Below are 24,381 nucleotides of genomic sequence, written 5' to 3'. Positions count from 1 at the left end.
CTTCCAAACTCAGCCCTGCCATTAACTTTGCCAGTAACCCCCATCAAAACACTAAACTTTCCAGGAGCTGAGCATCTTCACATAGAGTAAAATGAGGTGTTAGAGCATCTAAGGATATTTTAAGACATCTGAGCATCAGTTTATCCCTTGGTTCATCTTATGAGAAAATAATAGGGTAAGGGAAAATAATCTGCGTTTGTAAAATATCTATGTCCTTAGATAACATAGAAAACAAAAAAGCAAGCACAGAACACTTCCCTGTTGGAGCAGCAAAGCTATATTGCTAGCCTAAATCATGGCTGAAATAGTCCCCTCACCCACCAACCGCCAACCGCAAGCGAGAGACAGTTCGCTAAGCCTGAGCACCTCCACGTTCACATTGCGGATCTGCACGTTGATCAGGGAGAACTCCTGCTGCAGAGTCTGAGGCAGGCCCAGCTGCTCTGATTTCTTCTCTTCCAGGAGACTGCTTGGGGGGTCTTCCTTTAAGACTAGCAGGAGAGAGAGGGTAACTTGTTGGAAAAGATTTCTGAAATGGATTCAGAGAGCAGTTCTGGGGTATTTACCACAACTCGGAGATGCACAGAGGGGCACCGCACCTAAAACAGTGTGACCAATTACCTTCTTCCTCCCCGTGGCTGGAGTTGTGCTGGTGATCTGTATCCTGAGTGTGAAGGGTCTTCTCTGGTTCCGGCAGAAGAGCAATGCTCTCAATGAACTCATCAACACCATCTAAGATGTCATTTGCACAAAGCTGCAACAGAGGGGAGGAGATAGATCTAGGTCCAGAGAAGTCAGTGGAAAGGACTGTCGTGTTTGATTGAGTTCTGACTTAAAAATGGGAATCACAAAGGAGAGAGATGTCAGCCCCAAATAGATACAATCAAAATGAGTTTTGCCCATCACCAATTCTCCCTGGTTAAATACACAGGGTAACAGACTCTATTAGTCTACCCTGGAAAATGTTTTATCCTGTTCATAGGTTACGCAAATCTCAGAAAACCTTTTAAACTCCAGCCTTGATGGAGTTATTCAGCCAACACAAGAGCAAAAATATCATAACCTCAAAGCATTTGGAGCAAATGGTACTTTTTGGAGAAAACAGATTTAAAAGGCAATAAGGTGATGGTATTTGACCAAAATTGCTCATGAATGACTTGGTACTAAGCAGTGCAGCAAATCTGACCCAGCATTTTCTATCCACTCTGTACAGAGTGCTGTATGGGATGCAATACAAGTGAGACAGCGATCCCACCTTCAAGGAATTTAGCCACCAGATGAGAAGACAGAACCCCGTGATGGGGCAGAGCAAAGCAAGGGCCACGAAAGCAGTTCACACAGGGACCACTGTGCTTCATATAAGAACAGATACAATTTATGGGGCAAAAACTGGAAAGGGCTTCACTTAACAGGTGGTGTTGATGAACGTGGAGAACTCTGAACACTGCCTAGTGCCAGGGCAGATTTTCTAGCCCATTTATAAGAGAAAGAAATGAAGCCCCCAAGCCACTTGCTCAGTATGCTAACCCACACTACCTTAGATCAGGACAAGAGGAAACAAAGACATTCAGAGGCCTTGAAGCCTTCAAGTGCTGAATACTGAAGTGGGCTCTTGAATACCTCAAAGCCTCAGTGTAGCATACACAAGCCACTCGGCCAACCGGCAAGTACGTATTAAATGTCCATTACGTATCCTCTAACTTCTTCAACTACCAAATCCTCTATCTTAAGTTTCTGGTGTTTCCAGTTAACATTCCTCCACAGCGTCATTGAATACATACCCTCTGCATCTGGGAATCCACCCGCCACATTCTCAGGGTCTGATCCCGTGACCACGTAACCAGTTGGTAGTCCTTGGACCCTAGAAATCACCAGATAAGAATCATGGAGGTTTTTCTGGATTCAACATCAAGTTTCTTACAGGTTGCGATGGGGGGAGATTCATTCATCCATTCATCCATTTAACAAATATTTATGGAACATCTCCTATATGCCAGGTACTGTTCTAGGCACTAGGGCTATAAAGTGAATACAAGAATCTCTGTCTTGGGCTTCCCTGGTGGCACAGTGGTTGAGAGTCCGCCTGCCGATACAGGGGACATGGGTTCATGCCCCGGTCCGGGAAGATCCCACATGCCGCTGAGGGGCTGGGCCCGTGAGCCATGGCCGCTGAGCCTGTGCGTCCGGAGCCTGTGCTCTGCAACGGGAGAGGCTACAACAGTGAGAGGCCCACGTACCGCAAAAAAAAAAAAAAGAATCTCTGTCTTTACAGATCTCACATTCCAATGGTAGAAACATACAATAACATGTCCGGTAGTGACAATGTTATGAAAAAAATAACATGGGATAAGAGGATAGAGACCAACAGGGGAACTATTTTTAGACAGGACTTTCCTGAGGAAGTCACCTTTGAGCAGAACCTTATTTTTATTTATTTATTTATTTTTTCCGGTACGCGGGCCTCTCACTGTTGTGGCCCCTCCCGTTGCGGAGCACAGGCTCTGGATGCGCAGGCTCAGCGGCCATGGCTCACGGGCCCAGCCCCTCCGCGGCATGTGGGATCTTCCCGGGCCGGGGCACAAACCTGTGTCCCCTGCATCGGCAGGAGGACTCTCAACCACTGCACCACCAGGGAAGCCCTTATTTCTTTTTTAATAAATTTATTTATCTTTGGCTGCGCTGGGTCTTCGTGGCTACGCAAGGTCTTCTAATTGTGGTGGCTTCTCGTTTTGGAGCACGAGCTCTAGGCATGCGGGCTTCAGTAGTTGTGGCACACGGGCTCAGTAGTTGTGGCTCGCGGGCTGTAGAGTGCAGGCTCAGTAGTTGTGGTGCACGGGCTTAGCTGCTCCACAGCATGTGGGATCTTCCCGGACCAGGACTTGAACCCATGTCCCATGCACTGGCAAGCAGATTCTTAACCACTGCGCCACCAGGGAAGTCCTGAGCAGAAACTTAAATGAAGTGAAATAATAGCTCACAAATTAGCAAGTGAAGAGAGATGCTGGGATTTAACGTCTCACTGAACTTTCACCTCCACAAATGTTCTTCCTTTTACGTGCTCCAGAGGAGCTGGGGATAAATAGGTTGCTTGTAAAATGAATTGTTTTAAATGCATCGTGACATCTTACTGTTTAAAATAATTTTTTGGTAAGGAAATGCATCTCTTTATAAAAGGAATAATCAATCTTTAATGTTCTTAACTGACTGAATTGTGTTTTCACACGATAGGACTGGTCAAAGGGAAATTATCCTATCAATAAAAAGGTCCAAGGTGCTTTCTGAAAGAGCTTTATGGAAGATCAGAACATTTCAGGGTAATTCTGCGGTATCTAGAATCTTCTTTATGGCCATCTTTAGAGAGCAAAGAATCTAGAAATAATTTCATCCATTCCCTCGTATTATGGATGGGGAAACTGAGGCAACAAAGAACAGAGTGAGTGAGGGCCAAAGTTCCTTCTCTGTGTCACTGCCTTCAACCAGGTCTTCATTCCTCCATGTTTTAATACATCCCTGTGTACAACTATCAAGACAGCAACTATTCTGAGCTACTACCTGTCATGAGAACCACCGTCTAGCCCATGTTCATAACAACAATTTTCTTTTCTTTTTTCTTTTTTGGCATCGCTGCATGGCTTGCAGGATCTTAGTTTTCCAACCAGGGATTGAACCCGGGCCCTCGGCAGTGAAAGCACAGAGTCCTAACCACTGGACCACCAAGGAAGTCCCAGCAACAATTTTCTGACTCCAATCCAGCCTCTTTTCATGTCCCTGACTTTGAAGAAAAGTTATGCCTAATTCCTTTCTAAACCCAAATCCTCTACTTGGGTCTTCGGCCCTATTCCCTATTTTCAGAGGGCCTTTGCTTTCACACCTACTCCCTTTCTTGCCTCTTCTCCTTGCCTTCAAACAGAGGGCAGCAGCCTCCTCCAAGGAATTTAGTCTACTCCTTGCCTCTGAAGGCAAACTCATTCACAAAACCAGTTCGTGCTGCCTCTGTTTCCACGGTCTTACAATCAGGCTTCCCTCCTCAATCAGCTTTTGGAACTGGTCTCTTAATGATCGTATGGCTTCCTATTTATACCTATTTACACAATTAAGTGCTTCGCTCTTACTTTGCATGGAGATCCTTCAGCAAAACCCAAAACCAATGACCTCTGATTCCTTCACGAAGCATCCTTTTCCTTGGACCACAACATCCTGATTCTCTTCCGACCTCTGAGAGTTCCTTCACCACAGTGAAAAACCAACATCAAAGCCTGAGGTGGTCCAGTAAAAACTGACTAAGAAGACATGGCAGTAAAAAGAAAATGGAACACCATTAGGTTGAGAAAGAAGTAAAATATAAGAATACATGCAGGATGGGGACTTCCCTGGTGGTCCAGTGGGTGAGACTCTGGGCTCCCAATGGAGGGGGCCCAGGTCCGATCCCTAGTCGGGGAACTAGATCCCGCGTGCATGCTGCAATTAAGAGTCCGCATGATGCAACTAAATAATTTTTTTTTAAAAAAGGAATACATGCAGGATGACTACATTTATAAAAGGTTCAAAAACAAACAAACCTAAAGTATTTTTAGGGATGCAGAAATGGGTGGTAAACTGTAAAAATAAAAACAGAAATCACTATCGTAAATGTTAGGATAGTGTTTACCTCTAGGAAAGCGAAAGGACTGTGATCGGGAAGCTTCCGGGTTCTAACAATGCTTTCTTTCTTGACCTTGGTGGTAGTCACACGGATTTTCACATTATAAACTCTACATGTTTTATGCAATTTTGTAGATGATATATCTCACAATAAAAAGGAATTTTAGAAAACACCTATAACTTGTACTCAAATTTCACTACTGGCTAGACAGCCTCAATTTATACAATTCACCCTGCCAGCTTACAGATGACACAGACAACTGAAAATGGGTTGCTAAAAACTTTTTATTTCAGTCCAAAACTACAGGCCAACCTCTCGCTGCCAGAGCATGGGGAAACTCTATCATCTCTTTTCAATGGCAAAATGCAGGACAAAGAGTTGAAAGATGAAGTCAGGCATGGAAATTGATGGGATAGAGACCAAGCATCCTCGTGTTTCTAGAAGCAAGTCAGATTATGGAAATGAAGATGGGAAAATTAAGAGCCTGATCAAAAGATTCCTTTCAAAAACAATCCTAGGGACTTCCCTGGTGGTCCAGTGGTTAAGAATTCACCTTTCAATGCAGGGGACGTGGGTTCAATCCCTGGTCGGGGAACTAAGATCCCACATGCCGCGGGGCAACTAAACCCGTGCGCTCTAGAGTCCCTGAGCCACAACTAGAGAGAAGCCCGTGTGCTGCAACGAAGACCCCACATGCCACAGTGAAAGATCCTGCATGCCACAACAAACATCCTGCGTGCCACAACTAAGACCCAATGCAGCCAAATAAATGAATAAATATTTTTAAATAAATAAATAAATAAAAATTTAAAAAACAAAAAAAACTATCCTAGAAGAGGCTTGTGAAGGTCACAAACGAGCTGGGATAAGATGACTGCTCTAATCCCAGGTCCACCAGAGACCTCTCCTGGACTCTGGACAAGTCACACCACTCCGCTGCCCAGTTTTCCTTTTGTGATATGAAAAGAGCATGAAATATACTTCTGGTCTGGAAAATATTTAGAGAGTGTGGCAATAAGATCTCAAGACAAGGGAGGTTGAAATTAAGTTTGCATGGTGAGTTGGTGGAGAAAGTGAGGCTGAGGGCTTCCTAACCCCCCTTATACTTATGATGCATGAATGAGAGCTAGCTAGATTAAGCTGCAATAACAAACAGCCCCAAATCTCAGTGGCTTAATGCAAGGCTCTCCTGCTCTCTCTACATCTTCACCTCACCCCCACCCTGGTGGGAGCAGCGCCACATGGAGTTTCTCCAGGTACCTCGGAAGAAGCAGAGAGGGTAAATAATTGCACACTGGCTGTTACCACTTCAACCCAAAAGAGACTGCATCACTTTCGTTCATGTTTCAAAATCCAAGCAGGTCACATGGCCAAACCTATCTTCAAGGGGTTGGGAGGTGAAATACCACTGTGTGCTTGTGAAGAGAAGTGGGAATACGTGGTAGGTGGTACTGATGATGACCTTGCATCTCCCTCATCAATAGAGGGGGAAGGGAGAATTCCTTGGCAATCCAGTGGTTAGGACTCCACGCTCTCACTGCCAAGGGCCCGGGTTTGATCCCTGATGGGGGAACTAAAATACCACAAGCCGCGCACGTTGCAGCCAAAACAAAACAAAACAAACAAATAAACAAAAACGGGGGGGGAAGGAGCAAGTGCCAGGGATTTCTGAGTGTGCGATGACCCGAGTTTCTCAGCTCTAGAAATGATCCAACAGCAAGGCTACCAACGTCTCCAGATCCCTTCCACGTAGGAGAGACACTACACAGAACACAAGAGGATGGACTTGGGGGGAAGAAGCACAGCCACACACCTTATCACCCACCTACGATTAAAGGGGGAGGTTCCCTGACTCCCGCTCCTAAGCCAGCCCTGTTCCTGCATCCTCCCCTCCGATCACAGGGCCCACCCCGACGGGAGCTGTTGGTGAGCAGGGCTCAGGAGGAAATCAGTTGGCGGTCTCCCTCCCACCCACCTTCCTTCTGTTTCCTCCACTGGAATTCCAGCACCACATCATCATGGCCTACGAAGGTATGGACCGGCGTGTTCAAGTCAAAGACATTCCACAAGAGCAGGCTGTTCTCCCTCCGCAGCTGGGGAACCATCACGGTCACCAATCCATTGCTGAAAGGCTGTGGAAGAAGAGGGAAAAGCAGGCATTGTTCCAGGGAGAATCCGCCGAGTCTTGAGTTACCCACGTTGGAATTCTCGCCTAATTAAAATAAACTGGCTGACGGGAGGCCCCAACCCACCTGGGGAACATTTTTCCAAATACCATCAGTTGACCGTCAACATCTACTTTTCATTTGCTTTCCTTTTTTTTTTTTCCCTTTGCTGATGGAAGGGACCACAGCAAGTAAAAAATAAAGCTAAGCCAAATACTTGGAGAAGAACGCTTTTTAATGTAAAAGAAGCAAATGGCTCTAGGGGTTGCACACGGGAACACCCCGGCTCCTCTCCACGAGCTCCCTCTGAGAGTTATCGAGTACATTCCCAGAATGAGCGTGCAAAGCACACTGAGGGTAACCCCAGACAGCAAACAAACCCCGCCATGCAGAAATGCACCAGAAGCACACCATCCAGGTGAAGCAGCGCCTTCCCACTGCTCGCAAGACCACAGCTTTGCAGAGGAAAATCTTCCAATTTCAGGACTGACACTTTCCACTCATAAACACCCGATCTGCGAGGTAGCTAAGGGGCTCATTTGGTTGACAGGCAGACTCTGTTCTTTAAGGAATTAAGCCAAGGCCACCTAGGAGCACACTGATTGTCTCCTGCCCTCTTGGCAGCACTCCTGAGCTTTCCTGTTTGCTTTTTAAAGCAAACATATTAATCCAGAGAAGTATTTCAATTCACAAGAGCAAAGCCTGACTTCCTCCCAAGTGCTCCCAGATGCGAAGGCCAAGTAATACCCCAATTCTCTTCTTCACGCCATGACGCAGCAGGTGGCAGCCTAATGCATAAAGATCCCTCCATTCATCCCTGTGCTCCCTTTCAAGTTGACACTGAAGGAAATATATTAGCTCTGATCAATTATCCATCTGGCAACAAAGTTGGAAGGTCGGTAACAGCCTATCCACTATACTTGTAGCATTTTGTGGTTTATACAGCATTTTCATACATGTTTTTTTTCCAAAGGGAAAACATATTGTACAGGTACTAAACGCCACTGAATTGGACACTTAAAAATAAGGAATTTTATCACAATTTTAAAAAAGAGCAAGGGATATTAAACACTATTATTCATGTTTGACACAGGAGGAAACTATTACTCAAAAAACACAGGTGGCTTGACCAAGGCCACACAAGTATTAAATGGCTCATTACAGCATTATTCACAATAGCCAAGATATAGAAACAACCTACATGTCCGTTAATGGATGAATGAATAAAGAAGATGTGGTACATATACAATGGAATATTATTCAGCGACAAGAAACAAGGAAACCCTGCCATTTGTCACAATATGGATGGACCTTGAGGGCATTATGGTAAGTGAAATAAGTCAGACAAAGATAAATACTGTATGATATCATTATACGTGGAATCTAAAAAGCTGAACTCATAGAAACAGAGTAGAACGGTGGTTACCAGGGGTTGGGGGTGGGAGAAACAGGGAGATGCTGGTCAAAGGGTACAAACTTCTGGTTATAAGATGAATAAGCTCTGGAGATCTAATGTACAGCGTGTGATTATGGTTAATAGCATCATATGATATACTTGAGAGTTAAGAGAGTAGATCTTAAATGTTCTCATTGCAGAAAAGAGATGGTAATTATGTGACGATGGAAGTGTTAACAAATGCTACAGTGGTAACTGTTTGGCAATATGTAAGTGTAACATATCAACATGTTGTATACCTTGAACTTATGCCATGTTATATGTCAATTATATCTCAGTAAAGCTGGAGAAAAAAATTAAATGTCATTGCCAAGCCCTAAACCAAGGTCTTCTGAATCTAAAGCCAGAGTTCCTTCCACCACGATCCACTGACCTCCAGCCTCTCAACCCTCCAGCTTACCCTCTTCCCCTCCCTTACTGACCACCTTCACACTGCCCAGCTCCCCAGCCCAGCTAGTCTAGCACTTCTAGTAGAGAGTCTCACCCAACGACCCAAGGGCAAATTTTTAAATAGGTAACAGCTTTTATGCCGTCATTACCACCTTTGTCCCACTTCTAAACCAAGACAGAAGGAGAAAACTGTCTCACAAAAAAATAAGAGGAAATGTCCCTGGCCCCTTCTGTCCAAAACACCTAGATAATGTTTCAGAGCAAGAGGTAGTGCATCTCACTCACAGTGTATCGGGCCTTCCAGACAGGCACCTGGCAAGGGAGAATATTGAGGTATTTCCGAGGCTGGCGGTAATCCCAGAACTGGAAGAAAGAAAGCAGTACAATTTGTGAAATAAATGCCATTAAAAAAAAAAAAAAAAAAACTCAACTATCAAAATAAGCATAGCCGGGACTTCCCTGGTGGTCCAGTGGTTAAGAATCCTCCTTCCAATGCAGGGGATGCGGGTTCAATCCCTGGTCGGAGAACTAAGATCCCACATGCCGCGGGGCAACTAAGCCTGTGTGCCACAACTAGAGAGCCCGCACACCACAACTACTGAGCCCAAGTGCCACAACTAGACAGAAGCCCGTGCACCGCAATGAAAGATCCCCCATGACTCAACAAAGATCCCGTGTGCCACAACTAAGACCCAATGCAGCCAAATAAATAAATAAATATTAAAAAAAAAAACAGAAAAGAAATAAGCCTAGCCTTCAAATTCCATGCTTCTGTCCTCTAACTGCATTTGAATCAGCCCCCATGGCCATGCTCCTGTGACAGAGACACACAGGAAATGCCCCTTTCACACTTAGAAACATTATAGGAGAAACAAAGACTTCTGTGAACACATGAGGATCACTCCTTGAGGCAGATCACTGCCAGTCTGCCTATTAAACTACCTTCATAGTTGAAAGGTAGGAGTGACAACTTTTCATCCTGTATCACTTCACACCACATAGAGTAATTTAACTACTAAATTAACTACCGCTATTGCTAGTAGTTAAAAATGTACTGACTGCTGACTGCATTTCAGACAGATGCTTAGAGCTTTAAGAGTTTCATCCCATCTAATCCTTACAACAATCATACAGTGGGTGTTATGAATCTCTTTTTCAAGGGTGGAAGCTAAATTACTAAACGATGTAACTTGTCAAGGCCACACAGCAAAAAGGTGACTGTGCGACTATTTGGGGCCCAACCACTCACGTCCACTCTTCCACCCACTCCAACACGGAAGGTGCAGGGAACACACAGGTGAGCCAGACAAAAACTGAGGCTTAGAGACGTTTATGCTTTTAACAGAAAAACAAACACACTTAGAGCTCAAGCGTTTGCCATGAAAGCAGGAAATGGCAGAGCACCAAAGGCAGGAGGGCCAAGACTGAATGAAACTCTGAACTATCAGGTATTAAGGAACTATTGTCAAAAACAGGTGACAGGGGCTTCCCTGGTGGCACAGTGGTTGAAAGTCCGCCTGCCGATGCAGGGCATGCGGGTCCGTGCCCCGGTCCGGGAAGATCCCACATGCCGCGGAGCAGCTGGGCCCGTGAGCCATGGCCGCTGAGCCTGCACATCCGGAGCCTGTGCTCCGCAACGGGAGAGGCCACAACAGTGAGAGGCCCGTGTACCGGGAAAAAAAAAAAAAAAAAAAGCTCTTATTCTCAAGGCCATCATTGATGGGGTCTTATGAAATGATTACATTATAGTTGAATGGAGGACTTCAGTCTATTTCAATGTGATAAAGTTGGTTATTATAATAAGTTAACCAGAGCCATGCTGCCTCCTATCCATAGGTAACTTCTGCTTTCCTCTTAGCATTGCCAAAGGCCTCTGCTCCAAGCTAGGGATCAAAAAGAAATTTTTCTGAAGAAATGTCGGAAGACCCTCGGTCAAGAACCAGGTTCCTGACTGCTGACATCACAGGGAACAGCCGCTGGGTACGGGTTTCTCAATATGGCTCCCCTTATACCACGAACATGTCAGAATGCACAAGGGGACTGGGTCTGGATTTCCAGGACTCAGCCTGGAAGATGGCAATTTTGTAAAATAGCCTGCTTACCCCAAGATAAGGAAAAAAACAATTGGTTATCCAAACTGACATGAACGAATTTCATTACAGTTCATCTTCTATTTTTAATGGCCATAGAAGAAAAATCCTTTTCTTTCTTCTTGATCTAGCTCTAACCCTCAATACAACAGTTTTACAGTTTACAATCTACAAAGTGAAGTGAAACTCATTCAACGGTATCTTGTTCCAGCAGACCCCTTAGAATTCACAAAAGACAAATAGAATGAAAATTATTGTTATAAATTATAAGCTAATAAATTGTCAGATAAACTAAAGAAAATGATTATGTAGGAAAAAATGGCATGCATTGAGCCTTATCAACCAATTACTAAAAACAATGGCTGACTATTGTAAGTGCCTCTAAATTGCTTCACTTTTTACAATTATGTTATTTGTATATGTTCAGTAAAAACTGTCTTCCTACCAGGGTATAGTGGAATAAATCAAATACCATGCCCAAAATCTCATTTAATTCATAAGCTAAGCCCACTAGTAAGGAATAAGGACTGTGTTTCACATGTGGAAACTGGTCTGTTTCTATTTGATTACCTATGGAATCCGGGCCTCAAGGGTAGTAAAGTTGTCAGTGAATATTGACAAACTTGGGGACCTCAAAGAAAGAGAAGGAGGTGAATCGGATTATTACTGGTTCCTGAAGTTGGGAAACAAGCTGATGGGGTATGGGGACAAACACTTAAATCCAAAACAAACAAACAAACAAACAGAAAAACCACTGTTGGCACATAAGAATAAATTACAGCCCCAGGGGATTTACAAACCTCCAGAGAGAAGTTAGATTTTAAGCCTGAGTGTACGATTCTAGCTTTGCTAACCATACCAAAAAGACGTACATGCCTGTGTAAATAAAACAAAGCATTAAATTGCTGAAGCTGAATCCTAAAGCTGCTAAGCAAATTGCTGCGATCAAATCTCTGTCCTTCCAGGCAGAGACCTGATCATATGCAGGAACTGTGGGGCACGGCTAACTCTGTGCCCTGCATCCTTTTGAACAAGGGTGCATATCACATCCCACAGTCAGAGAGGACAAACAAACAAGAAACACTGAGAGAACCAAAAATAATAGGGTCACCGACATACATAAATCCTTGAGCATCTCCTGTAACTTAGAGAATCTCTAATAAAACAACTCCATCTCTACTTGGGAAATGCTGATGATCGACGACGTCCTAACTTGTGCAGATGTGATAATCACGTGAGAAAATTGCTTTTTCCACCCCAGACTAATGGTAAACTTGATAACTTTAATGACCATGTGGGCTTTTCTCCTTTATTTGTTTATCTGTTGTGTTTTTATTTTGATGAGCCAGTCCTGAAATGGGACTTCCTGACAACTTCTTGGCAAGTAAACTTCTTTTCCTTTCTAGATGTTTTTGTCTCTGACTTCCTTTCACCAAGGGGAAGAAGAAAAGCCTCTGAACAAATGCCAGGAGCCATATCAGATACGTGCTACTACATCACTCCCGCTGGACCACATAACCAGGTGTACTTGCCCAGCTCCCCAAAAAGCACATGCACCCCTGAAACACGGGCCATGCTAACCTACTGCAAATTTCCTTCTGAAGAAAGTGCTGACACACCCCTGATGCCTCCCAAACACGCTCCCCCAACTGCCCTGGGGATGCCGCTCACCTTGACAGAGTTGTCTTGACTGGAGGTAGCAAGAATGTGCTCGCTGTCTGGGTGCCAGTCCAGGCCGTGGATTTTGGAGAGGTGGGCTGCGAGATACTCCACTGCTGTGCTGGGCTTCTGCAACAGGATCAGCAACGAGAGTTGTCACTTCAGAAGGAACTCATAGTGTCCACCATATAACAGTCTGCTAGGTGCCAAGTGGGAATACAAAAATACTCCCAGAGGAATTCCCTGGCGGTCCAGTGGTTAGGGCTCCGTGCTCCCACTGGAGGGGGGCGCAGGTTTGATTCCTGGTCGGGACACTAAGATCCTGCATGCTTCACAGCGCAGCCAAAACAACAACAAAGAACTCCCAGAGACCATCTCTACTCTTAAGAAACTCCGCTTTGTTGTTTTTTTTTTTTGTGGTACGCGGGCCTCTCACTGTTGTGGCCTCTTCCGTTGCGGAGCACAGGCTCCGGACGTGCAGGCTCAGCGGCCATGGCTCACGGGCCCAGCCGCTCTGCGGCATGTGGGATCTTCCCAGACCGGGGCACGAACCTGTGTCCCCTGAATCGGCAGGCGGACTCTCAACCACTGCGCCGCCAGGGAAGCCCTCCATTTGTTTTGTTGAAAACAAACGACAGAAGACTTCTCCAGCTCTCCTTCACGCATTCTCTGAATATGGGCCTGTGAGCCTAATCTACTTCCGCTCTGGCTCCAGGTACGGCCTTAATGAAGGACACAAGGTAGTGGATGCTTTTCTCCTTTGGTACCGTGGTCTGCAATTCCTGCTCCCCTTCCTCACAATCACCCACAAAGAGGGGCTGTGACATCTAAACAGACCCAACCCCAATCCTGGGGGTAAAACCACTAATCTTTTTTTTTTCTAATTGAAGTATAGTTGATGTACAATATTATATGTTACAGGTGTACAATACAGTGATTCACAATTTTTAAAGGTTATACTCCATTTATAGTTATTATAAAATACTGGCTTTATTTCCCGTGTTGTACAATGTAACACAACATTGTTGCTTGTTTTGTACATAATAGTTTGTCCCGCATAATCCCCTACCCCTATAGTGCCCCTCCCCACTTCCCACTCCCACTGGTAACCACTAGTTTGTTCTCTATATCGGAAAACCACCAAGCTTAAAATGATCAAGCCCTAAGACCTCAAAAAGAGAATGAACACACATCACAAAAGAAAACAATACATTATTAATAAGCATATATAAAACAAATTCAGAAGGAAACCTCAGAAATATATTCATACATTAAAACATTAAAAGATTGTTTTTAGCAATCAAGTTAGAAGATATTTATAAATAATATTCAATGCAGTGAGGCTGCATTTGTCACTGGTGGTATACATATAAAATAGTATAACCTGTTCGGAAAAAAAAACTGGACAATTTTTATCAACAGACTTAAAATTCTTCCTTTCTTAAGGGAATATCCTAAATTCACAAAAAGCTTTAGGTACCAAAGATGTTCATCTTGGTGTTATTTGGAACACCTAGAAACCAGAAACAACATGAATAATAAGTGGGGAATAATTAAATGTTAGAACCAATTATTGTACAGCTATCTGATACAATATGATGTAGCCATTAAAAGTTATACTTAGAAAGAGCTTATAACACAGGGGAAATGCATTTGTTGTAATGTTAAATGAAAAAAGTATGCATAACTATGCATATGATATGATAAACCATGTTTTAAAAAAAAGCATAAGAAAAGAAAACACCAAAATATTAGCATTTGTCTCTGGGGCAGGACTATGAATGATTTTTATTTTCTCTTTTATATTTTCAACAAAGAGCATGTATTACTTTCTGTAATCAGCACTGGTCTATTAGGTTAACAGTGTAATCTCCAGAACCAGCCTCCCTGAATTTAAATCCTGGCAACAAACTGTGCCTCAGTTTACTCAGCTGTAGAATGGGGTAATAATATTACCTACTTTAAAGGTTAGTTATAAAGAGAAATGAATCAATACACATAAAGTTCTTAGAACAATGCCTGTGCATAATGAACACTTAGAAATATTAGTATTGGGCTTCCCTGGTGGCGCAGTGGTTGAGAGTCCGCCTGCCGATGCAGGGGACACAGGTTCGTGCCCCGGTCTGGGAAGATCCCATATGCCGCGGAGCAGCTGGGTCCGTGAGCCATGGCCACTGAGCCTGCGCGTCCGGAGCCTGTGCTCCGCAACGGGAGAGGCCACAACAGTGAGAGGCCCGCGTACCGCAAAAAAAAAAAAAAAAAGAAATATTAGTATTACTAGTCATTCACGAATTTGAGTGAAAAATCCAACATTACCACTGATACCACACCTTCTTAAGCCTGTGATGCTTGCTGCCAATAGTCCTGCTTTGATACTAGAAAGTGCCAGAGAAGTGAAATGACAACCAACAAGCTTTACAATCCATATGAACAGAAGTCCTAGGTATTAATAGCCAAGAAAAAGTTAAAGCTCTTTAAACAAAATAGATAAAAGGTTCGTTAAGGGAAGTCAGGGTTATGAGTAGACCAATCCGAAGGCTAGAAAGAAACAGTTCAGCAGTACATTGCTACAAGATAAGGAACACAGCTACTGTTTTGGAAAACAGGTCCTCACCGAGCTCATGGCTAAATACCCAATTGTTTATTTTGCCTATGGCTCTGAAAACAGTCTAAAGCAAATACACAAGTACTACAAATTAACCAAACATTTTAGTTAAACCATTTACTATATTTAAATGCTATACCAGTGCCAAATATGAATAAAACCAATTGCCAATTGAAGAAATAAAGATGGATGAAGAATGACTATTACCAGACTGGACTAAAGGGACAGAGATAAAACTAACGTATAGAGGATGCACCATCCATCCTTTCCTTATAAAATCACCTTGTCACCTAAAAGCCACCTAAAGCAAGGGCTTCAGCCGGCACACCCCTTTCCCAGCAGGTCTTGGCACCCAAACCAGCAGCCTCCCAATCTCTGCTTCACTTCCCTCTCCTCTCCAACTGTATGACTTTATTCCCTGCTGGAAGGGGAAGGGAGCAGGGCAGCCGGAAGCAAGGCTGAGACTTTACAGTCAGCATCCCAGTTGGGACAGTTCCTGAACAAGTTCCAGGAAAACTAACAGTAGGTCCTCCCCACGAAGGCAGGTTTCACAGAGCAGGAAGCAGAATTTACACCCCAGATCTTACAGAAGTCGACCACTCTCTGCATTCTTACCCAGTCGTCTGGCAGCTAGTCATGGAAGAGGCCCTTTCCCTGCATCACTGTTCTCACTGATGCCAACATATCAAACTTCCAGACTTGCCATTACAGTAGCAGCCCAGAACCCTGCAACTCTTTCATGCCTCTCAGGTCCATGGGCTAATGCAGGGAGAACGTACCCTCTGCAGGCTCATTTGAGGCTGACGGCACAGCTAGACTTCCAAGGGAAGATTTGAGCATACCAAGTATCCTGCCTCAGTGATTTAATTCTAGATGGTATATGTCCTAGAACAATGAGTTTTCACTTTGCAATCTGGGGCAGGAAATGTGAAGCCTGCTGACCATTCTAGAATAGTATCTGGTCCCCCAGGCTTGACCCCCTCAGGGACACACACACTATTATCATCTTTATTCTGAAGAAAAGGAAACTGAGGCTTGGAAAAGTTTGTGGCTCACCTGATATCATAATCAGGAGGCAGCAAAATGGGACGCTAGCCTAGGTCAGGCCAAGTTCATCTTCTTTTTTTTTTTTTCTTTTTGTTTTGGCCACAGCACGCAGCTTGCGGGATCTTAGTTCCCTGACCGAGGATTGAACCTGTGTCCCCTGCAGTGCAAGCTCAGAGTCCTAACTGCTGGACTGCCAGGGAATTCCCCAAGCTCGTTTTCTTAACCACTGATCATAATGTCTCACTCCCTTATCTTCCATCAACACCAGTTTGATCGGGAAGCAAATGTCATCTGGTACTAGGATCTTAACGTGGCAATTAACCAGGCTGCACAGGGTACCCTGGTCTCTCAAAACAAGTCCTGCTATTCACAGCATCCTCTTCAGATCCTCTCAGAGGGGAAAAAGATTACTTACCCGCTTGTCCCATATCCGTACATCCCCGTCATGACTGGTGGCAAGGCAATTAGCGTTTTTTTTATTCCATTTGACCTGTGAGGCACCCGCTGCAAAGAAAAATCAGGGGAGGAAAGCTGTTGCCCTCAACGCCTTCAGCACCAGAGTGGAGCTTATCCAGGGGAGCTGGATAATGAGCTCCGGATGAGTAAGAACAGAACTCTTCAAGCTTCTAGGACTGCATCAGCTCCATCGTTAAGGAGAAAATGAAGCCAAAGAATAAATGAATTAACACATGGGAACAGGATCAGAGTCACCTAATTGAGGAAATAATCTCACTAAGGAGAAAAAAAAAAAACTTCAGGTTACCTCCGAGCAGAATCAGCAGGGAAATACAGTTTCTTACAGAGCAGCGGTTCAGCCCGGCTCTGCTGGCTGGTAACTGACACATCACACAACCTGGCCCTTCATCCTCTTGGACACCAAGCTTGCGCTCCCAATCAGAAGAGCCTCAGCTCAAAGCCTGCTCCTTCCCACACTGGTTTTTTTGGTTTCGTTTCTGGGGGAGGGAGTGTCTTGGAAAAACACAGCCTCCAGATGAGGCTCAGCTGAAGAATAAGCCCCAGTGTGGCCCAATTCTGCCCTCAGAAAATTATCTGCACCCCACCCCCACTCTCATCTCCCCATGAGCAAGCGGTTACACGTGGCCCTGCGTGGAGACAGGGAAAGGGAACACTCCTGGCACCATGTGAACTCAGTCCTCTGCCAGAACACAGAGGTAACAACAACGGGGACAAAAGAGCTACATAAGAGAGGAGGCATACTGGAAGATGCCAGAAGGGGCTGAGACGGGTGGAAAATTGGGGCATAGCAGCACTTCCAGCTGACTCAAAATAATCACGATGATGATGTTAAACCAGAACCACATGATGACTCTCCCTCCACCTCTTCTTGTTCTTTGCTCAGACAAAACATGACATTTCTGCTTTGACACCCTCTCCCTTTGGGTGGGTGTTTATTACTTGGGGACACCGCAGTGGATCCAGGACTTTGGAGAGCAACCTGACCAAGAAACCGCAGAGTATGAGACAGGAAGCAAGGACTCAGAACCTAACAGGAAATAGAGTAAGGCCCAGACTTTACCCTTGCTTGGTTTTGGTGAGGGTATTTGTTTGCTTATTTGTTTTTTTGTTGTGTTTTTTTTTCCTTGAGACACAAGGCACCTTAAGTCACCTAAGAACGAATGATGGAGACCCTGAAGTTGGAGGATGGTCTCCTATTACTTAGGAGACCCAGTTTCTTTGCAAGAAATGATATCAGCTAGAGGAGAAAGTGTGTAAAAAAAAAAAGACTGCTCCAGGGTCCCTGGTGGCGCAATGGTTAAGAATCCGCCTGCCAATGCAGGGGACACAGGTTCAAGGCCCAGTCCAGGAAGATCCCACATGTCATGGGGCAACTGGGCCCGTGTGCCACAACTACTGTGCCTGCACTCTAGAGCCCGCGAGCCACAACTACTGAAGCCCGCACGCCTGGAGCCCGTGCTCTGCAACAAAGAAAAGTCACTGCAATGAGAAGCCTGCATACAGCAATGAAGAGTAGCCCCCGCTCACTGCAACTAGAGAAAGCCTGCACACAGCAACAAAGACCCAACGCAGCCAAAAATAAATAAATAAATTTATTAAAAAAAAAAAATACTGCTCCGTCTCCACGTGACAGTTACCAAAGAATTCAACAACACAGGAAAAAAAATTTTCTCTATGTCTTTAATGTTGTGTCTAAATGAGATGATGGATGTTCACTCAATTTACTGTGGTCATCATTTCATCATGTACGTAAGTCAAATCATTATGCTGTACACAAACTTATACAGTGCTGTGTGTCAATTATATCTCAATAAAACCAGAAGAAAAGGAAAAAGAAAAGAAAAATAAGTTCCAAGAAAATATGCCTTTCCCAGTAGGTGGTCCATCAGAACATGAAGCCTCCCAGAGGATTCTGGGAACCCCCTAATTCAATGTGTTTTATTAGGATTGTGACACCAGGGTCAAACGGAGACCTCCCAGACCATAAGAGCTCTCAGAAACAGATAGCGCTCTGGAGCACACACGGACATGCTCTTACTGACCCCCTACCCCAAGGTATAAACAATGTGCTCACAGAGAGATGAGGACCACAGGCTCTGGGGAGCCGCAGCACCCGGGCTGCACCTCTCAGGGAATGAGAGCTCTGCCACCACTGAGACCTCACTGAGGTGCAAAAAAGAAAGAAGTCTCCTACCTCTGTTTTTTCAGAAAGACTCCCAAAAGAAAGCAATTAGAATAATCTTTCTTTTTAGAGGTCCTCTATAAGCCATCTAACTTAAAAGCCTGCAAGTAGAAACAACAAAGTCAGGGATGGATGACTGCGACATTCACAGACCATTAGTAGTTTCTTTCAGCTCAGTGTCCTCTGCAACCACGTCTGTGGGCCATTCTATGCCTCAGGTCATAAGTGCCTACAAGTGTGTGTGCACAGGTTGTGAGGGAGGCACCAGCACAGCTGTTAAGCACTCAGCACAAGCGACACAGGTGCCTGAGTTCCACATCCATGGAACAAACACTCCCAGAGCATCTCCACAGGACAGGCGCTTAGGCTGACCCTGGTCTGCAGCCCTGAACAAGGCAGACGTGGTCCCTAACCTCACAGAACAAACCGACCAACTGCTTAATACAGTCATGATGTTTAATGCCTTCAAATGATGAGGTGCTGGGGTGCAGGGGGATAAAAAGAAGAATCATGTGATCATTTTGGAGCAAACACCAAATGTGAATTCAAATGACGCAAGAAGATACAAAAAAGCAGGATTTAAGAGACAGATAATATGATCTGTTTTGATCAAGGAGGCCAAAATAGAATACTGATGGCTGGGCTTCATCATGGTGGGCAAGGTATACCGGTTCTATGCCCAAGTTCAACTCTCAGGAAGTGGTGAGAATACTCTGTAACAGGCCCAATGCAGCACTGCAAAAAGAGTCAAATTCCAACAGAGTGATGAAAACAGGTAGCTCAGAAAGTGATTTCAAAGTTTCAGTATGCCCAGTATGCCCATAAATGATACCACGGGGACACAATCAGTATAATCTAGACTGTGCGGAAACCGCAGTTTCTTCAGTAAAGAAACTGCAGGGAAGGAAAAACAAACAAACAAACCAAAAAAGGGAAGGGAGGAGAAACCTACCAACTGAAAGAGATGAGAAATATATCAACCACTTATAAATACGGACTTTATTTGGATTGATTCAAATAATTTGTAAAAAGAGAACAAAAAACAAAACTACTGAGACTACTGGGGAAATCTGAATACTGCTTAAATATTTGACGACATTAAAGAGCTACTGTTAATATTTTTAGGTATGCTAATGGTATTGTGGTTATGTTTTTTTTAAAAGGATTCTTCTCTTATTAAAAATACTTAACTGAAATATTTGTTGATGAAATGATACGACACCTGGGATTTGCTTCAAAATAATCCCAAAGGGGATAGGGGTAGGGGTGGGTGGACTAGCGGGTGAAAGAGGAAATAAGATTGTCTGTCGACAATGTTCAAGCTGGATGACGAACACAAGGCAATTCATCCTCTTCTAGTTTTACACACTTTTGAAAGTTTCCACAAGAAAAAGTTTAAAAACAAACCAATGTGGCTCCTGCCCTTGAATTTTGAAATAAGTTCCTGACCACATTCTACAGTCCTGACTCTAACTTCTGCGAGGAGCGGGAGAAGGGCCCTGTGATGTGGACCTTACAGGTCCACGCGACCGTGGACAGAGCCTGGGGCATGGGGGACGGGGGGGGTCAGTGGGAACGAAGCAGTGGAAGGAAGGGAATGCAGGCCGCCGGGGGGGCGTCCACTCACCTACAGCAGACAGTGCAACGGTCGGCTTCCGTGTATCTCTGAAACATAAGAGTCAGAAGTCAAAAGCCCGTTCACCTGCCCCCATCCACCTGGTGCCTTTCTCCCGCTGCTCGCATTTCTTCACTTTCCTTTCAGTGGGAATGTGAGGAGCTTAAAAAGTAGTGTAAAGAGAAGCCTGTCTCCCTCCAGCGAGATGAACTTTCTCAGCCTCTTCAGCTGAGGCTAAGAATTTCCAATTATACAGTTGTATCCACAGAGAACAAATTACACGACCTGGCGTGGCCTGGGTAACTCTGATGCGGGGGTGGAGAGAGCCAAGGGAACCCCTTCCTGGTGTCATTTCTCCTGTGGAACAACGGGACAGTCGTGGAGGCGTAATTCTGCAAGAACCAACAGCACTGCCAAGGTGGACTGGAAAACTACTCTGGGTGTTCCCAACAGCCAAGAGGTAGAAGCAACCTAAGTGTCCACGACTGATGAACGGATAAATACACTACTGTCTCTACATACAACGGATTGTTATTAGACCTTAAAAAGGAAAGCAATACTGTCATGAGCGACAACATGGACGCACCCTGAGGATATTATACTAAGTGACGTAAGTCAGTCACAAAAGGACAAACACTGTATGATTCCACTTACATGTGGTACCTAGAGTCGTCAAATTCATATAGACAGAAAGTAGAGTGGTGGCTGCCAGGGACTGAGAGGAGGGGGAAACGGGGAGTTGGTTAATGGGTACAGATTTTCAGTTCTGCACGATGAAAAAGTTCTGGAGCTTTGTTGCACAACAATGTGAACATACTTAACACTACTGAACCGCACTCTTAAAAATGATTAAGATGGTAAATTTTGCTTTGTGGCTTTTACCACGATTTTATTTATTTTTTTAAACTACTCCTGGATACAATGGGAGACTCAACCGTTCACCACGAATGGTCAAAATGACAGAACTGGGCAGCCCCCTAGGGCTAGGAGGGCCAGACAAGGCAAATCTGCAGCCCTGGCTTACTGTTCAGAAGACCTGAGAAGGCAAGTCAGTTCAAGTGTCTTTCAGTCTTTAAATTATGAAAACAACTGTTTCATGTAAATGAGGGACGCTTGCCCCAGAGCTCCCAGGGGGCGGTTTGCTCGTTAAGAGCCCCTCTCTTCCACTTCCCCTGGATTTTCTGCTCCTTCTCCCTCCTCTGGCGCTGCCCTTAGACCTGTCACCTTGGAAGCGCTAACCTGCATGGGATGCAGGTGAAGTCAGCTGTGTGCATCCTTACTCCCTGAGGATCCCTTTCCCTGGTCTGTCTGGTCAGTCAAACCTCAATACCTGGCTTGTCCTCTGCCTACAGTTTACCTTTCAGTGTAAAGCATCACAAAGTCACCGCCATTTGGGAGCAGAGTGGCCTGGCTGGGGAGAGGGTGTCCTTTCTGGGGACTCCACAGGCCACAGGCCCTCTAGTTAACGGTTACGGGGAAAGGAATCTGCTGTACAAAGAGAAACGGGAATGGATGTTTATTAAGAACTCAGGACGCGCCAGGCCCTGGGCTGGGCGCTCCTCCACTCTTTGCTCCGTGGAGAGTTGCTCTACGAGGTGGCTCTCAGCCCCCTTTCCAGAGGGGAAGCGAAGCGTCACCAAGAGCAAAGCAGCTGTCCTGGAGCACTGCTCGCTGCAGCACGTGTGTGTCTGTACCCCTCAGAATGCCCCCACCGTCACCTGCCACTTCAGGAAGCTCCAGCCTGACTTCCAAATGCCAGAACCTGTGGTTCTCTGACAACGGGATTTCCCTGGCTGCTGAAGCCCGTTTTGCAAACCTCTGTGACAGGCCTGAAGTGCCAGGGAGCTGAGGCCCCCGGGGACAGCCTTCAACCAATGACTGACAGTGACGGCGCCCCCGCTTCCTCAGCCCTCGGAGGGGAACACCTCTGAGGAGGGAGTGGTACACCAGCCCCTAGTGTTCCCAGTAAGACCAAGCTCCACCTGTTCATGGTGGTACCCAATTAGATGATGTGCCCTCTCTGTGTGGCCTTCCCGATCCTGTCTCTCTTCCCACCCCCAATAGCAGTTCCGTCCCCTCCTAAACAACGTATCTGCAGTGTCTCCTCATCTCAGGGTCTGCATCTAGGGAAAACCAAATTAAGATACCCTATCTCTAAAACAAAGGTCCCAGATCATTCCACAGCCAAGTGGTTATGCCTCTTAACGGTTCTTACTTGATATCCCAAATGTAGATGTAGGTGTCCACAGAGCTGGTGACCAGGAGATCTGGCTCAAACACTGCCCAGTCCAAGTCACTGGAAACACAAGGAATAAACAGGACAACAACGAAGAGAAAAAAATTCAGAGTCCATTTCCAAAGCATTCGCAGATTTCATTTCTAGTGGCTTCAGAAAGTCACTGTTAATGGGCCCCTGAACATGGTTTAGGCTGGGAATCTCCAAAGTTCTTTGGGAAAGAAGACTTAACCAAGCTCTGAAGGAAACTTTCAGGTCCTTCCCTGGTTACCACCTGCTCCCCCAAACCAAAAGAAACAGAGCATTTCAACTTAAAACACATACACACACAAAAGCGCACATACGTGCATGTGCGCAAACTAAGACAAAACAAAGAAAAAAACCCCACGTAATTGTTGACATCGTTTTTTAAGTCAGACTCAACCACAGGTACCTTGAGTAAACCCAACATCTTTAAAGCACTGGCAAACTGCCGTGTTGCCTCACAGTTTTCAAGGAGGGCAAGCAGGGCCCTGGTCCTCCCCACCCACGTCCTCACTCCTTGAAAGGCACTTGCTACACAAACAGTTAACACAGGCCGGGGGTTCTGGCCTTTCCCATCACCTCCCACGTCAGCTTCACCACTCCCACACTTCCTGCTGCTACTTCTCACAAGAAGTTTTCCCCACCCAGAAAAGGATGGATCCAGGAACATTCCAGAAGCCAGCTGGAAAGCCACGAGTGGGAAGCAACTGGGCATCTGGGTAACGGACTATGATGCAGGAGCTCCACGTGGTGCCCCACTGTGGCTGGACAGAGAGCAAAGGGCTGGCCCCCAAGGTCTCTGTGCTCCAGGGCACCGCCGACCATGAGCTGGGGGATTCTGCGGGCGTAAGTTCATCTCCCTCCTACAGCAAACAGCTCTAACCCTTTATTCTGGACCAGGCTGTACCTAAGTGTCTCCTGGGATCGGGGTTAACAGCTACAGGGATGCTGGCTCCTGAACACTGGCTGTTCCTCGCTGCAAAGACCATCACTTCAGGACTGCTAAGGACACAGCAGCCACCTGGAGCCAATGCAACACAGAGGGTCCAGCCTGGAGGGGGACGGTGTCTTTGTTTCACTTCCCGAGACACTGCGACAAAGTGAGACAGGCCAGGGAGCAGTGGAGGGCTGTGCCTACCTGATGACACGAGTGTGGCCTTGTAAGGTCGTGCTGACTTCCCCACTGCCGTCTTTCCACTTATAAAGGTCGACACGTTGGTTGCTCTGAAAAGAGACAAGGGGAAACCCATCTTGAACAGTTATGGCTGAACTAAGGCTACAGAGACACTCGTGAGCACGTGAGCTATGGGTTATGGAGCCGCCCCCAACCATCAGAGGAAAATCCTCCCTGCCCTAACGGTCACACACCCATCTCCCCAGCTGCTGTCACACTCCATGTTCTCAGTTCACCCTTCCCACCATCAAATGCCCGGAGTCCACCTACCACACTTTGAAAAAACACATGCATGAGAAAGAAAACAGAATCACCACTAAAAGGGTGTCCTAGAAGGCAAAATTATAGAAGATTCCTTGAAATGTGAACTTCTTTAAGGGTTAAGCAGAAAGACACAGGGAAAATGGGCCAGAAGAAACCACAATTACAATAAGGAGAAGGAAGAAAAACAAAGCTTCAATCAAACTACATTTCTCTTAAAGAAACAAGCCAGCAAATGCTCCCTAAATATCATGAGTTCACGAAACACACTGAAAATGGATAAAGATTACTAATAGACTAAATACTATTAGTAGGCTATTTAATAATTTCTGAACTGATATATATATATATATATATG

General features: G+C 45.3%; 1 protein-coding gene across 3 annotated transcripts in view; it reads right to left on the bottom strand.

Annotated features, from left to right (window-relative positions):
- WDR59 (WD repeat domain 59) overlaps positions 1–24,381 on the bottom strand; it is a 117,155-nt gene that overhangs the window by 71,836 nt on the left and 20,938 nt on the right. For all 3 annotated transcript variants that reach the window (XM_079907189.1, XM_079907190.1, XM_079907188.1), the window contains exons 4-13: positions 23,727–23,812; positions 22,544–22,624; positions 20,341–20,378; positions 16,470–16,558; positions 12,415–12,531; positions 8,939–9,016; positions 6,618–6,774; positions 1,782–1,861; positions 622–754; positions 367–491 (exon numbers count right to left, since the gene is read on the bottom strand). In XM_079907189.1, the coding sequence (XP_079763315.1) occupies positions 367–491; positions 622–754; positions 1,782–1,861; positions 6,618–6,774; positions 8,939–9,016; positions 12,415–12,531; positions 16,470–16,558; positions 20,341–20,378; positions 22,544–22,624; positions 23,727–23,812 (984 nt within the window). The remainder of the gene's footprint in view (positions 1–366; positions 492–621; positions 755–1,781; positions 1,862–6,617; positions 6,775–8,938; positions 9,017–12,414; positions 12,532–16,469; positions 16,559–20,340; positions 20,379–22,543; positions 22,625–23,726; positions 23,813–24,381) is intronic.

The sequence above is a fragment of the Stenella coeruleoalba genome (assembly GCF_951394435.1).
Source record: "Stenella coeruleoalba genome assembly, chromosome: 20".
NCBI lineage: Eukaryota > Metazoa > Chordata > Mammalia > Artiodactyla > Delphinidae > Stenella > Stenella coeruleoalba.
This window is presented reverse-complemented; position numbering and strand designations above follow the sequence as displayed.